Here is a 17133-nt window from a genome sequence, read left to right on the forward strand (position 1 = left end):
TTTTTATATTATTTTAATGAAATTTTCAGGGAGAAAAAAGGTATTAGCATCTCTATTCATACCGTATTCTCGAAAATTAAAAAGAAGCATAAAGTAAAAGGATTTTTCAATAAATATACAAAAGACTGGAGCTTTATTTATTTTCATATATATTGCAAATTTAGCATATTGTACAAACACACACAACTTTATTTTTCCAAATCAAACTAAAACATCCAAACACAAAAACAAAGATAATTATACATAATACTTAATAACTTGATCAAGGAATATATTAAGATTATTCCTTATCTTATTTAAATGCCACACATAATACAACCAAACTAATTAACACCCCCATGCATTTAGATAGAGATACTATTAGGGATTCCTCTGAAAGTCAACCCTTCTTCACTTGAAGGATAAAGCAAAGTGTAAGGCATGGTAACAGGCCCAACTCTGTTCCTCAAAGTCTCATTGTTGTTCCTCTGAACCAATTGCAACTCAACATTAGCCAAATTTGTTCCAAACCTCTTGAATGCTTCTTGTGCCCTTGTATCATTTGTCCAAAAGTCAGCGCTATCTCTTTGCCCTAAATAGTACTCATCAGAAGCATGCCTGGACAGGATTTCAATAACAGAAAGATCAATCAGAGTTTGAAACTTGGGAGTTATTGTTCTCAGGTAAGCCTTCTGAGCATTCGTTGAGAGCTCATCATATTCCGGAGTTCCTTTTTCCGGCATGAAGCGCCGACTAAGGGTGGGGCGGTTCAAGATGAAACCGCCGTAAGGATACTGTCCAAAATTAACTGCTGCATGAAGCGCCGAAGCGATCCATATTAGGGTAGAGCAGACTTGTATGAGTTCTTGAGGAGTTTGCATTGTTGGCCACCAAGGAGCATCTTTTTTGTCACCATGGCCAACAGTGACAATTTCATTCCACCAAGATTGGAGTTCAGAGTCTTGCTGAATTGTGTCATTTGATGGATAGTATATTGATACATATTCTTGGACCCATGCTTTAATGGCGTCCCAAATGTCTAGTCCATCAACTGCATAAGGGTAGTCCTCTACTATTAGACGGACACCATGAGGGGAACTTGGATCCTCCACTGCCATTCCTCTGAAATTAAACAATCAAAATTTCTCTTTAAATTTTAAAAAATAATTATCTGATCAGTAAACATTATCATTTTTTATCAGTACTGACCAGTAATAATTTATACTCATATTTAAAAGAATCTTATATTAAAAAAATATATAATTTATATTTATATTTATCATAATTTATACATAAATTAATATAATTTGGCACTCACATTTTTTAAGAATTAGAGACAAAAATTAATAAAATTTATTTATTAAAAATAATTTAATATTTATACCGTCAAATAACAAAAAATATTAAAAAAGAAAGTTTTTGGAATCAACATTATAGTCAATACTCAATATTAAAAAATAATATCTCAAACTTTTAAAAATAAAAACATCTAAAATTCAATTAAAAAATTTATTCAAAATCAAAATTCAACAAAACTCGTATGTAATGAATTTCGTACTAAATAGTATGCCACAGTGTTAGTTGATCTTAGCTATTATAGTCTTAGGGTCCTAGCATTAACAATAATTTTATAATAATTTACATACATCTTCTTATATGACTTTAAACTTTTGACACAAATAATTTTATAAAAAATATTAAGAAACAATAATAATAATGTGTAATTGGTGATGTAAGAATTTACCTTTTGATGAGATCCGCAGGCAATGCTTGGTCTGTAAAAACCCAATCCTTGTAAATAACAGAGGACATTTCCATAGCATACCTTCCCCACAAGAATGTTTTTTCTATAATACCATCTGCGTTGACCAGGGATGACCTTGCTAGTGAATTTATATTCATGGTGTCGCGATAATGAGGTTGTAGAAGCTTATAAATAGGATGAAGCACACTCAGCTGTCTATTTGTTGCAATCACGAATGGTTCAACTACTGCATGTGTGTTTAACCTACATATAATAATAATAATAATAATAATAATAATAATCCATGACAAAAAAATTGTTAACTTCTTTGCATTCACTATCAGCTATATAATAGACAGAAAAATATAAAAAAAAATTAATTTTTAATTAGTCAATTTTAAAATTTAAGTTTATAATTTAGATATTGTTGGTTAATTGCTGGTAAAAAATAATAAATTGATCCTTTATTTAGTATTTTTTTATGATAAATAAAATAATTTTTAAAAAATTAATTGATATTAGTCCAAAAAAAGTTAGTTAATAATGGAGAAGAAGAAGGTAATAAGATTGATAATTAATATTGTTTACCAGTGACTGACAAGCTGATGAAAGCATGAGTCATTTACAATAACATAAGCCTTGGCAAGTAACCAAATAGCACTCTCAACACCTTCAATTGCAGGCAAGTAGACATTGCTAACAACACCATATTGATCTCCTTGAGGATGTGGCAAACTTAACTCAATGGCCAATGGCTTCAAAGTTCCATCATTTTTCAAGAAAAGAATGGTCCTTGATGCATAGGCCTTTGTGGGAGTTGAGTTTATTCTCCTTAGATATGGAATTATTGAATCATGGTGATCCAAGATGAACAATTTCTTCCCCTGGATAGCCTGCTCAACCAAATTTATCTCAATCAATTTCATTAATTAGGATAACATATATTTATATATATATAAAAATAAAACAAGAATATAATGTATATGATCGTTAACATAAAAAAGGTTTAATTACTCTGTTGGTTCCTATAGTTTTGCGAAATTTTTAATTAGGTCTCTATATTTTTTTTCTTTTAATTGAGTCTTTATACTATTTTTTTATTTGGGTTCCTATATTTTTTTTCCTTTTTATTTAGATTCCTGCACCAAATTTTTTTTAGTTGGGTCCCTATAAAATTAAATTAATTACTGTTAAAAGGGACCTAATTAAAAAAAATTTTGGTGCAAGAATCCAATTAAAAATAATATAAAAACCTAATTAAAAATTTTGCAAAATTATAAAAAGTAACAGAGTAATTAAACAAAAAAAATCACACACATATAATATGTGATTTCTATGATTGCTATGCAATATCAAAGTCATGAAAGTAATATGTGACATTATTGGACACAAAATTTCTCTTTACCTCATCTGTTGTGAGTCCATCTAAGTTAAGCTCTAACTGTTCTTTGGTTATTATACAAGTATGATCACCATAGACTGTACTATCCAGTTTACTTTTTGGTGGAAACTCCTGAAATGATAAAATATATAATTTTATAAAATTTTTAAATATGATGTAAAATAATTATTCATCTCCTTAATTAAAGATATACATATATATATATATATATATATACAACAATGCTGTATGAATTTTTTTTTAAAATATTAATCTTACTTGCAAAACACGAATCAAACCAGGATTAAGTCCAGCAATAATCTCCCTAGCAAATTCTTCATCAGTCATCCATGCTGATTTACTCACTGAAAATATAAAATAAATAAACAAATTGTAAAAAATGGATTATATATATTTATTTTCATATTATTAATTGAAAATATAGTTATACAATTGCAAGTAGCAAGTATGTTGAATATTTACAATCTACAATTTTTTAAAGACAGGAAATTTAAAAAAAAATTAATTCAGGACATAAATATTTTTTTTTAAGGTGAATTATATTGTACTTAAATTGCCTAACTTGATTTTAAAAATAAAAAATAAAAAATTTAAAATTTATTAAATATTATTTATTTACTTTTTTTTAGTAAGTTAGGCACACTCTCAAAAGCATCGTAACATTCACCTTTTTTTCAAATAAACTTATATTCCAAAAAAAGAAAAACATACCTTGAACAACTTTAGGCACTGGGAACTTGAGGAATGCTTCACCGTCAGTTCTAAGAAGTTCATTGACAACAGGCAAAGGAGTAATTTCCTTAAACACATCAGTAGGCAAGTGAATTCCTCCTTCATAGAGATCAAACACATCGTCAAAGCTATCAAACTCATTTGGTGTGAAATTTATGTCAAACACTGATTTCAAAGCAGGTACTACATCCTGGGATAGTGATTTAATTCCATAAGCTAGGAAGTCTGAAGATTTCAAGTGACCAAAAGTTTCATCTCTTGGGATATAGATACTGCTGCTCCTACTCTCACTGTTAGGATCTGTTTAAATAAGAGGCAGGAAAAGATACATAGAAATTAAAAGTTTGAGAAGCAGGCTTATTATCTCTAGATTCACATGCAGTTATTTTCATGTAAAGTCGATAATTGAGAGCCGTTAAATAACAATGTAATTAAATTTGTCTAATCATTTAACGACTCTCAACTATCAATTTAATGTGAAACTAACTGCAGATGAGTTTCTACTTTCCAACAATTTCCACGCATAATTTTCAAATATGTTTGGTAAACCTGTGTTTGTTGGTTTTCTTCCAGTTCTACCCCTCCTAGGGTAAGGATAAGTAGAAGATCCTCCAAGAACTGGACGAGCATATTGCACACCTTTGTCTGGATCACCCAAATCATTGTAAACATCATAATCATATATTCTGTCCCATTCTTTGCGTTCTCCAGTTCCATCTCCTCTTAGATTCTTCAATTCCAATTCTCTGTAGTACACTAGTGCACTTGGTGTCTTACTTGGTAGATAAGTCTGCAATATAATATAAAAAAAATTATATACGGTTAGGTCTTGGATTAATTCTATTAGGTTTTAAATAAAAAGACCAAGTCTCTTCGCCTACTTAGTTTCACTCTCTTTCTATTGAAAAATTAATTTTTAGCCTCTCTCTAAAATTCAAGCTGACTTCGCGCTATATATATTTAATTTTAGTGACTGATTTTAGGGTACACTGTTTAATATAGTTGTGGTAGTGGTAGCTTACATTGTTGGCGAAGAAAATGCGATCAGATTGATAGTTTTTGGCATTGTAAATCCAGGAGTTGCAAACAAAGTGGATGGTTCCAACATTATTTGGAATATCGTCAAGAGTCAAGCTAATAAGCAAGAACTCGTTTGACATATAGTTCTTTACGTAAAATGCTCCCGGAATCCCAACGTTACTATCATAATCGAATTCAATTTTGAATGCATTTTGTTTGTCTCCCAAAGTTGGCAAATTGTTAATGGCTCCTTTTAAATAAGCTGTATTCCCAACTTTTCCTTTTCCGCTAGCTGCATAAAAAAAATAAAAAAAATAAATGTTATATGCATAAAAATTGATTAAGAGTCTAGTCAACAAGTGTAACTAATCTTAGAAATTTAAAATTTAAAAACCTTTTTTTAATAAATATATTGAAAATTTAAATTTTATCAATTTTTTAATAAAAAAATTAATTGGTAATTTTAACAAGTGTGCTAACATATTTGTTAGCAAAACTTCTAAACTTAATTATGATCACAGCATGATATTGAAACTTTAATTTCCCTATATATATATATATGAAAACACTTCTTCTTTTCCTTTTTTTTTTCGCGCTCTCTCTTTTTTTTTTTAATTATTCTAAACTTTATTATGAAGTTGACTTATACAATATTCTAAAAGTATTAACTATAGTATTATTAAGTGCTTATAAGCGATAAGAATGAATGATAAATATATATATATATATATCGTTGTATTATTAAGTGCTTTTTTTTATTAAGTTGACTTCGTTATTATTGAATTTTTATTCGGCATACTAAAATTAGTTATTTACTAAAAATAACAAAAATAACTAAATATTTTGTACTACTAATATTTTAATTAAAATTCAGTTGTATGGCGTGCTTTAATTTCCGTAAAATAGAATAACAAAGTTTGCTATACATATTACTGTATAGTTGACGAATATATATATCATTAAATTTTTATAGGAGATTTATTTAGAAGAAAACAAAAGATTCCAAATGCAACATGTATGTGTGCCGATATACGATTCATAAAATTACTTTTTTGAAAAATTAATCCAAAACAAATTCATCATTTCGAATAATGTTTGACAAATTCATGATATATTATCGCATGAGAACTATATGATGAAAATTCGGATGCAGTTAGCTTCACATGAAACTAATACTGTTTAACAATTCTCAAAATATCAGTTTTAAATAAAATTAACTATATTTGAGTTTTATAAGAAGCGAATATAAAAGAAGCAAATTAAAGTAAGTGATGGAAGAACATACAATCAACTATGTCAGAACTGATCAACTGGAAAGCAACTGAACGACCCAAGAAGGAAGTAACAGTATCAACTATTGAAGTCAAACCACCCAAACCTGTGTCAACAAGCCCTTCAACACTAGTTAGGCTATTAATGTCTAACACATTCTTTTGCATAAGCACAACTGTGCCTGTTATCGTTTGCCCAAAAAGGCCCATCTTTGCTTAACCAATAATAATTAATTAAGCAAAACACTAATAATAATACTTATTGAAAAGCTTTATTTTGAGACCTTGGCTATTGCTTGTGATGAAGGCTTGCAAAATTGGTGGGTATTTATAGAAATGGAAGAAGAGCATAAACTATATGTTTTTTGTTTTCTAGATATTAATCTTCGTGATCCACGAGCTGCATGTGCAAAATGTGAATTAAGAAAAGACAAATACTAACATCGTTGTCGATATCGCAAATTATTATACAAGGTGATAAATAATGTGAAATTTTGTATTGACTATGTGCAAAGTTTATCCACATATTATAATAATGGTAATTATTGTTGTTGAGAAATGCAATAATCTTTTTTCCTTCCTAATATAATGACAATGCAATAGAAGATGCGTACTATAGCATGCACGAGTATCTCGTTCTCTCAAATTTTTTATTTAAAGATAGGGTAAAAATTAAAAAAAAGGGAATTGTGACTCAGCTAATAGAAACCTTTGGATAATTTATCAAAATTAATGCTAAGGAGTTGGAATTAGTAATTTAGTTAATATAATTAACCTAGATGTGACTCTCGTTAATCGGATTTCCTATTTGTGTTGTGGATTAAAGATTAGAGTTAAATGGGTACAAATGTAAAACACTGCGTGTATAATCGAGGGGAGTTAATAAAAATAGTCTCATGTACGAGATATTCTATTACTTTTTTATAGAGTACAAAATTTTTATTCCAGATTGATTAATAATTATTTATTTGTCTTTCTTTTAAATTATATATGGTGTATATAAGAGTTACTAATTAATAATTAAATGAATAATAAAAAGTAAAAATTTACGTACAGTTGAAATTGATAGTTACAAATTGTTAGACCATAATTTTATAAAATTTGTCAAATTATTAATATTTTGAAATATCAACTTCACATAAATGTGAATCTTTATCACAATAATATATGAAAAAAGTTTGGTAACAAAAAATTTTCAACCATAATTAGTCAAAATTTTTCATAATTTACTTTATTTATATAACTTAATAATATTTTAATTTTCTATTTCACTATGTTATCAATCTACTTATCATATTATTCTTATCAGCCCTACTTATTAATGATATTAATTATAATATCATATTCCTAACTATTAGACATTCTTATAATCACTATTTAATATTTTCTTTTATAATTTGAATATTATAATATCATATAATTCTCTCTCCCATGCTTAATAAATAAATACCAACAGAATGGCATCTTTAGAGATTCAAATCTTAGACTTAAGAATACAATAATCACTAATAACAATTAAAAACGGTAATAATATTAATTAAAAGATTTTAATTGTAATTGATTTTTATTTCCTTTAATTCATTTATTATTATTACAAATGTTGACAAATGTGAAAGCTTGGTTTAATAGCTTTTTCATTATTAATTTGGATCATTATGGTTATTATTCCCTTCAGCTAAAAATCACAACTCTACTTCAATTACAAGCACAATTAGGATAGGATAAAGAAATTTACAAGAAGGAGTTGAAGAATAATTTGAACAACAGACAAACTCACCCGATGAGATTATTGTCCGTCAATCAATTTTCGAGAATATAAAAGACTACACTAACTTCGATGAGGTATGGTAATAAATTGATTTAATTTTTTTTATGTGCATCTATAATTATACTATATTAACTAAGTTTATACACATAGCATTCATAAGTTCATATAGATAACATCCATAATTATACATACAACTAACATCTAAAAATTAAATTCATGTTTATTAGATATTACATCCATATACATTATTTTTTAGTTATTGCATAAATAACTATCAAATTAACACAGATGTTTTTAAATTTTTTCATAATTGAATTTAAAAAAATGTCAAATTCTTAAATTAATTTATTCAATTGATAAATTTACTCATAACATCTATAAATTCATACGCATAACATCGAGAATTTCATATTAATAACATCTATAATTTTGTACTCATAATATTCATAATTTCATACATATGATGTCTATAATTAATAAATTCTTATAATTAATATTACCAAATTTTAAACTATGCGTCTTATTGTATTTTTCAAATTATTTCATATGTGCACTAATAGATCATAATTTTAATTATTTTAATATTTATATGTATGTCTATTTATTGATTTTAATATGACGAGTTAATAATTATTTTAAAAAATTTATTTTTTAATTTTTTTTATATCTTATCTTTTATTTTTTATTTTCAAATAATTTATATGTAAAATATGAGTTGTACAGTAGAAATTGTTAAAATTTTAAAATTTAACCTTCATAGTTTTTGTAGGAAAATTGTATTTTAATGGATAATAATGTGAGTGAAGAATTTTAGGGATTTAATTTGAAAGAAATTGAAATTAATTGTAGAAAGAGCATTAATTATTCCAAGCACGCAGAAAAATAGTAGGTGATAAAGAGAGTAAATGATAAAAAGATATATATCACTTACTTATCAAGAGAATGAGAATTTTTATATGACATTTTTGTACTGTAATTAATTTTTAGCTACCTAACACTGTAGAAATAGAATTTGTTAGAGTGAGAAGTTATTGAATACATTTGTAGTTCCACATTTCACACACCAACTGTTCATTTTCTTCATCGGTTACAATGGGTATGGTACCTAGTATATAAAACAGTTTTGCACTTGTGATAGATTAAAAAAAATTGTTTTTATCTATTTTAGCTCCGAACCTTGGAGGTGAAGTACAAAATATTTCAAGGTTATTATTACAATTCATCAATAGATGAATTGACAGATATGATATTTAATAAACAAATTATTAAAGATGCATGAATCAAATTATTAAACAAATTATATGTGTGTGTATAGACAAATACTGATATGAAACGTATACATTTTTAAGACAAAATTGCAAACCCTATGACCTCTAGTGATGGAAACACTTTTTTTGGCGGGGGTGGGGGAGGATTTTCTGGACTTTAATTAGAACATATATGCTGGGAGTTGTTCATGTGTTTGGAGCTATAGTTTGGGACAAGTAATGAATATCTTCCGGAAAAATATAAAAAACAATTTTTTTGAATTTAACATAAGCCAATTTTATTATAATTTAATTTTTATAAATAAATAAAAATTTAAAATTCAAAATTCAAAAAAAAATTTTTGTATATTTATTCTATTCATATTTATAGTACACAGTAAAAATAATTTAGAAAAAAATTAATCCTTGTCTATTCACTTAAAAACAGTCAAATCTCTCCATCCACAAACCAACTGTCTCCATGCAATTTTTGGCGGCGGCGCCCACCGACCACGGCAGCATCTTTCGTCGCGCTGCACGGCCTCTTCTTCGCGTCCCGCCGCCGTTGTTTTTCGTTAAACATAGCCGTCTTCACCGCCGGGGGATCATAATCCCAACGCATCTACACCGCCAAACACCATTGCATGCGGCCTCCATCCATCGCGCTAGACAATGCAGAATCTAAACCCCATAGCTCTCCATCTGTCGCGACGCAGTCATTGCCAGTCTCGACGCGCGATCAACTACTTCGATCCATGGCGACTCCTCTACTTGCGATGCGCGGCCTCCGTGGCTTCCTCCTCACAACACGCCACATAGAGTCCCCCACCGTCCACGCAATGCCGTCCGCCAAGAGGTCGTCGTTAGCCACGTTGCGACTCTTCTTCTCCTTCTCCTTCTCCTATTTGGTTTTGAATGATTCTTTTAACTAGTTTTTTATTTTTTTCCTAAATTTTGAATGATTCTTTTTCCTATATTTTGTATGTTTTTTTCCTTATGATTTGGATGATTCTTTTTATTAGTTTTGGATGATTCTTTTTCCTATTTTTTTATATTTTTTTTCTTAGATTTTGGATTATTCTTTATCTTATGTTTTGGTGTTTTTTTTTTGGAGTTTCAAATTTTTTTTAAAAGAAGAATTAGAGTTTGCATAATAAATAATAAAAGGTAAATTAGAATGAGAAGAGGTAATTAATAATCATTAAATTTGCATCTTTTAAAAAATAAAATTTAAATAATCACTAATTAATGACAATTAATTAGTATATAGTACAATTCAAAAGCGTTTGTTAGCTTATTGTTGGCTAGATTCCTATTGATTTCCTAGCAAGATTGATATCTTTCACTGGATAACCAATTAGAATACAGCCAATTGCAATTAATTAGCTAGCAATATTTTTTTTATTTTTTTATTTTTTGAGAACGTAAATTCAAATTATTATAAAAAATATTCAAAATCAAATAAAAATAAATATTTAAAATTATTGTAAAAAAATATCCAAATCATAATAAAAAGAAACATTTAAAATATAACAAAAAGAAATATCTAACACTTAAAAATAAGATATCTAAAATCATTTAAAAAAAATTTAAAACCTAACAAAACAAGACATCCAAAAATATTGAAAAAAGAATATTTGAAATTAAAAAAAGAAACATCCAAAACTAGTAAAATAATTCAAAACCTAAAAAGAAGAACCATCCAAAACATGAGAAAAAGAAGCATCTAAAATATATAAAAGAATGCATCAGAAAATCTAAAAAAATATCCAAAACTAGTTAAAGGAATCATCTAAAAGCTAGAAGAAAAAAAGAAGCCATAGTCCCGCAACGCATACGTTGCAATCCACGTCGTGCGACTCATCTCCCACTGACCGACAAATACGCACAACCTATGTCCCAATGCCGCCAACAACCCCTGGATCGGCGCGTCTCACACTAGCGACAGATACACACAACCTGTCCACGACGACCCACACCCCTGCGCGAGCCAACAACCCTTGCATTGCGACCAATGCCCGCTAGCAACCACTCCTTGTTCCGCGCGTTGCCCCATCAAGAGTCGGAAGTCGCCCGAATTCAGACCCACAATGACGTGCTCCGCCATCTCTGATCCAATTACATATGGTGGTGGGCGGCGTAGCGCTGTGGCGTAGATTGGCAACAGACTGGTGTGCGGGTGATAGGCAGCACAACGCATGACAGACGGTGATGGGTGGCGCGGCGCTGCAGCGTGAATTTGGCAAAGAAGAGAAGGAGGACAAGAAAGAAAAAAAAGAAGAAAAAGAAGAGAAAAAAAACGACGAACATGCATGACGCAAATATTCGAATGTGGGTTTTGTAAAATATAAAAACATATTTTTTTTAAAAAAAATTAGAATCAGATGTAAAAATTAGCTACATTTTTAGTTGGTTACCTGTACTTTTTTATCGTGACAAATAATAATCTAATTAATTAATTAATGCAGCAGGTGTTGACAAATGAGACTTCTTGAGAAATTAGCAGGTAGGTGTTTGGAGTTGTTTTATTATGTGTTTATCCAGTTTAGGAAGGTGCCATTTGACTTTGTGGCGGAGAGGTTTAAATAGATAGCATTATTGGCCCTAGGGTTCTTGTTTTTGTCCTATTTTGGTTTTTGGGTTCTTATTGCTTTGCTACTCAGATTTTTTTTTTTTTATGTACGGTGTATTTTGGCTATTGTCTACTCTTTTTTTTTTTTTTCAATTGTGGACAATCTTCAGCTATATATAGCTTTTTATATAATATATAACTTTTTAATTAAATTATAAATGATTTGCCATATCAGTTAATTTTATTTCTATTAGTTTTATACATATTTAATAAATAAATGAATCAATAGTTACACCAGTATTTATTAATACACTACTAAAACAAACGGCAGTATCATATTCTACACAAACCCTAAACTTCATAATCAAGTTGTTTCCCAAAATTTTCTTTCCATCAAATTTTATTGTTCGTTTCCTTTCTTTTACTTGGGTAAAGTTACTATTTTTTTTTAACTTTTTTTTTCTCACCCACAACAACACCATGTTAAATTTATTGGGATATTGCACTAGTTGCATGGAGTATGTAGCTATGTTCAAATAATTACAATTACTTTCAATAAAAAATATTGTTATAATGACAGTTTTAGTTTAATTTCTAGTCATCTATCATCCGAGTCATTAATCCGATTAATTAAAGGTTTAAGATTATAATAACCTTTGCAATTTGTATTTTAAAAAGCGTAGAAATTGTAAGTATCATAATCACACTAGATAAATTAAACAATAATATAACCAAATGGATCAATTAAACAATGCAACTGAATATTAATATCTTCTTTAATTTTCCGTTTCCTAAACAAAATTCTTTTCCATTCTTAAGAGTCTCAATGTAGATAAATTAAATTAACAAAATTGTTCAAAAGACAATAGAAAACTAATCTAAACCAGTATAAAAATTATCTTATTTTGCATTACATTTTTTTATTTTGTATTTTTAAATTATTGCTAAAATAAATGAATAATTTTATATAAATGTATTACGTATATAATTATAGATATTATATGTATAAAATTATAAATATTAAATTAAATAAGATAATTTTCGTTGTTGTCTTTTATAGTAGTTATAATCTCGATTTAACTCTTAAAATATTTTCATATTAGGATTTTAAATAACTCAATTGATTTTACAAAAATGATTTTACAACTTAAATTTCATATTTTACCTACTTAATTTACCTTTTTTATTTTACGAAAATTTCGATTTTTCTACCTCTAGCATTACCTAGCTATAAATTAATTAGGACAATTTAATTTACCTTCCTAATTACTTGTAAAAAGAAATAAAAATCTTTCTGATTTTAGCACTTTGATTCCACTTCCTTAATTTTTAAGACCTCTTTGGAGAAAATCAAGCAATCAAAAACTCACTATCGAATTGAAATTCAAATTCAAATATCACGTATCAAAACTGCTCCACTTTATCTTCTTCGAGAGTCACATTTTCTTCCTTTTCATCTTCAATAGCAGAGTCAAATTGAAAGCCTAAATAATTAATTAAACTGTGATATTATACGTTACAAACGATTTTGGTAACAAATATAAGTTTAATTAAGTTGGCTATAACCTAGCTAAAATCATATAATATGTGGTTGCACTTTTTCGTTTTCTTTAAGTTTCTTTTTATTCACATAGCACATAAATTTTTATGCATAACACATATTTTTAGCTGTAAATATATTTTATTAATTGGATGTATTAATATTATGTGATTATTCACAAATTGTTATGATGTGCATTAAAATATTTGTATTTAGTACTAAAATTTTTGTATTATATATGCATCAAAATTTTTATACTCAGTCTTAAACATATATATGTATGAAAAAAAAGTAGACAAAGATAATAATGATAATAAAAAAGAAAAAAAAAACAATGATCACGACGATGATAATAAAAAAAATTAATTAAACTTGATTAAAAAATTATGTGGCTATTTATTCCGTCCCAAATAATAATTAAACTAGTTCATTTATACACGACAATCAGCAGGGACGGTTCTAAGTGTAAAGTTGTGGGGCAAGTGCCCCATTATAATTTAGAAATTTTTTTAGTAGTATATGATAAAAATATTTATTTGTTTTTATTAAATTATTAAATTTGATTTTATAATAATTTTTTACTCAATTTTTAGTATTTAATCGTTAATTTAAAAATTTTATATTAGATATTCGTTAGAATGATCAATTCTTAGATTTAAACGAAATTAGTGTTCTTTCTTAAAAATAAACTCAAAAGAATAATATTATTTATCTTCTTTTAAAATTAGCTTTAATTTTTGTATAACAACTGTATTAATTGAAAGAACTTTTCTAACTATAAATATCAATAAAAGTCGATTTCTAATTATGTTGGAAAGTGAATTTTTAAATAATTGTTTAGTAATATATATATATATATATATATATATATATATATATATATATATATATATATATATATATATATATATATATAAAAAGAGAGAAATTTTGATGGTAGTTTTAAGAGCTTAATTTTGTAAAAATATAAAATCTAAAATAATAAAATTTTAAATTATATATTATTATTTAAATTATTATTTTAGTGTTTTGATTTGTATATTAAATGTTTTGAAGGCTAATCGTATTTTATAATAACAAAATATAATCATAACAATAATTATATATGTACATAAAAAATAACTATCTATATAAAATATATATTAAAAATAAGTTAAACAATATATATATTTATACAAAAATATATAATAATTAATAAATAATTTAATATTTAATTTTTTATATACATATATTATTTTTATTATAAAAATTATTATTATATTATATAAATTTTGTCCCACTCCTAAAATTTTTTGGATCTGTGATTAATAATTAGACTACTTCAGAAACAACCATCAATGCATGTGCTATTATGAAAAAATTAAACCAATTAATGGACAACAATCAAATTCTTTCCGTATATATATAATCAAATCAAATGTCAGTGTATAGTAAATAGCTTAATTTAAGAACAATCAAACCAGCTCGCTCGCTCGCATATAAAAATCAACCGTACCCAAGAGATACAGTCAAATAGAGGCAATAAATATAAAATTATAGGGTAAAGTATTGTTTTTGTCTCTAATATTTAGAATAAGTTTTAAAATTGTTCCTAACATTTTAATTATCTTATCTAAATCTCTAATGTTTAAAAATTGACTCAATGTTGTCATGTCATCAGGGATCCATTAACAGAATTGACAGCGCGACAAAATTGAGACGATTTTGAAACGTTAAGGACTTAAATAGGACGAAAGCATTAGAGACAAAAACGATATATAAAAATAAATTTTAATTTAATTTTATCTTTCAATAATATTAATTTTTTACTGTACATATAGTATTCAATTATTTTTTAATTACATCTAAATAAATTATACTTAATCACATTACTTTCATTTTAAATAAATTTATTTTTTTACAATTTTAACAAATTTTGATACATTAAAAACAAAAGGTATAATTTATATTTTATTATATATATATATATATATATATTTTTTTTCTATAAGTTTATATATTAGTTATTCTACAAACATTCCATGATAACTAAAATTTTTTACCAGTAAAATTATAAAAAAATAATTTATTTAAAATAAAAGTAATATGGTTAAGTATAATTTACTTAGATGTGATTAAAAAATAATTGAAAACTATGTATGGTAAAAAATTGATATTGTCGAAGGATAAAATTAAAATTTATTTATATGTATCATTTTTGTCCCCAACGTTTTTGTCCTATTTAAGTCTCTAACGTTTCAAAATCATCTCAATTTTATCCCGCCGTCAATTCTATTAACGGATCCCTAGCGACAGAACAATATTGAATCAGTTTTGAAACGTTAAGGATTTAAATAGGACTATTGAAATATTAAGGATAACTTTGGGATTTGCCCCAAACATTAAAGATAAAAACGATACTTTACTCTAAAATTATATTTATATGTAAATAGGGAACATGAATGAAGAATTGATATATAGTCATCATAATTTTTTTTAAGAAAGGGAGTGTCACTCTCAATAATCGCAATCATATTTTGTAGTTTGTACTCTAACGATGCGCATTTTGCACATGGAGGGGAGCTTGATTCGAACTTCTGAAATCAGGAGTAATGATTTTTACATTATGGAAATAATAATGTTATTGACAAATTGATAATGCCACTCTCTTTAAAATTTTAATTATATATAAATATTTTTTATTTTTTTCCAAAATTATTCTCAATTTTTATTTGTTATATTAATATATTTTTTATCATATCTATAAAAATTATGGATAATTTTAGAAAAGGATGAATAAAAATAATTAAGAGAAAGTGACGTTATTAATCTGAAAATGATATTATTATTATTATTATTATTATTATTATTATTATTATTTAATGTATATTATGCTTTTTCAACCTCGTGTATATGACTATATATATAATTTTAAATATATTATTGTGTTTTTTTTTTTAAATTTGAGTAATATTATACAAAATATCTCTTAAGAGCAATGCTAAGTTGTATGACTAGTAAATATTATAATTTTTTATCTGTATTTGATCAGTAATAATTTGTATTTATATTTACAATAATTTTACACAAAAAAATTTTATAATTTATACTTATATTTACAAAAATTTACACACATGAATAAATATAATTTATACCTATATTTTTAGAATTATACACATAAATTAATAAAATTTATTTATAAAAAACAGTTTAATATCTCCATTGTCATTTCTCTTTGTCATGTTCATCAACCAGATTAATTAGTCCATTTAATTTTAATTAAAAACTTTATTTTCAGTTAATATTAGTTAATTTTAAGTTATTTTTTATTTTAAATTTTAAATATAAATACTAAATTTTAATTCTAAGTTCTAAATTCTTTTAAAAATAATTTAACAATAAAAAATGACTATTAACGAATTAAAAATTAATTTCTTATACTTATTCTTTTGAAAATAAGATAGTGTCGTATCTACTATCACTTAACCTTAAAACATGTCGGGGTAATTTACTCTATAATTTTCTTAATTATATTTTTGTTTAAATATTTTTTAGCTATAATGAATAAGGCCTTTCATTTAAGTCACAAAAAAGGCCTTCCATTTAGGTATCACCTAGCTAACAGAACAATATTGTTCAACAATAATTATCATTATTAAACAATAGATTACATAGAAAATTCATTTAAATAATTAGAGGCAAGTTGAACTTAATCAATCTTATCTCTTCCTAATTTGATAAAGATGTAGTATTTAATTTGATATTTTATAACAATGCACATTTTGCACATTATTAGTTAAGTGACGCGAGTATCGCATGCCATATAGATCATCAGCCCTCTTAACTTTAATCTCTATAAATACCAACTAACTTTGCATC

At 26.3% G+C, this 17133-nt stretch overlaps 1 protein-coding gene across 1 annotated transcript; it reads right to left on the bottom strand.

Moving 5' to 3' along the window:
* Nucleotides 1-116: 116 nt before the first annotated feature.
* On the bottom strand, nucleotides 117-6499 carry LOC112710190 (seed linoleate 9S-lipoxygenase-3). Its single transcript, XM_025762333.3, has 9 exons — nucleotides 6163-6499; nucleotides 4880-5169; nucleotides 4407-4647; nucleotides 3837-4157; nucleotides 3384-3469; nucleotides 3129-3236; nucleotides 2312-2616; nucleotides 1724-1987; nucleotides 117-1101 (listed from the first exon to the last, which is right to left on the bottom strand). The coding sequence occupies exons 1-9, from the start codon at nucleotides 6356-6358 to the stop codon at nucleotides 345-347; spliced, it is 2568 nt and encodes an 855-aa protein (XP_025618118.1). The 5' UTR covers nucleotides 6359-6499; the 3' UTR covers nucleotides 117-344.
* Nucleotides 6500-17133: the final 10634 nt, after the last annotated feature.

Source organism: Arachis hypogaea, chromosome 9 (assembly GCF_003086295.3).
Source record: "Arachis hypogaea cultivar Tifrunner chromosome 9, arahy.Tifrunner.gnm2.J5K5, whole genome shotgun sequence".
Taxonomy (NCBI): Eukaryota; Viridiplantae; Streptophyta; class Magnoliopsida; order Fabales; family Fabaceae; genus Arachis; species Arachis hypogaea.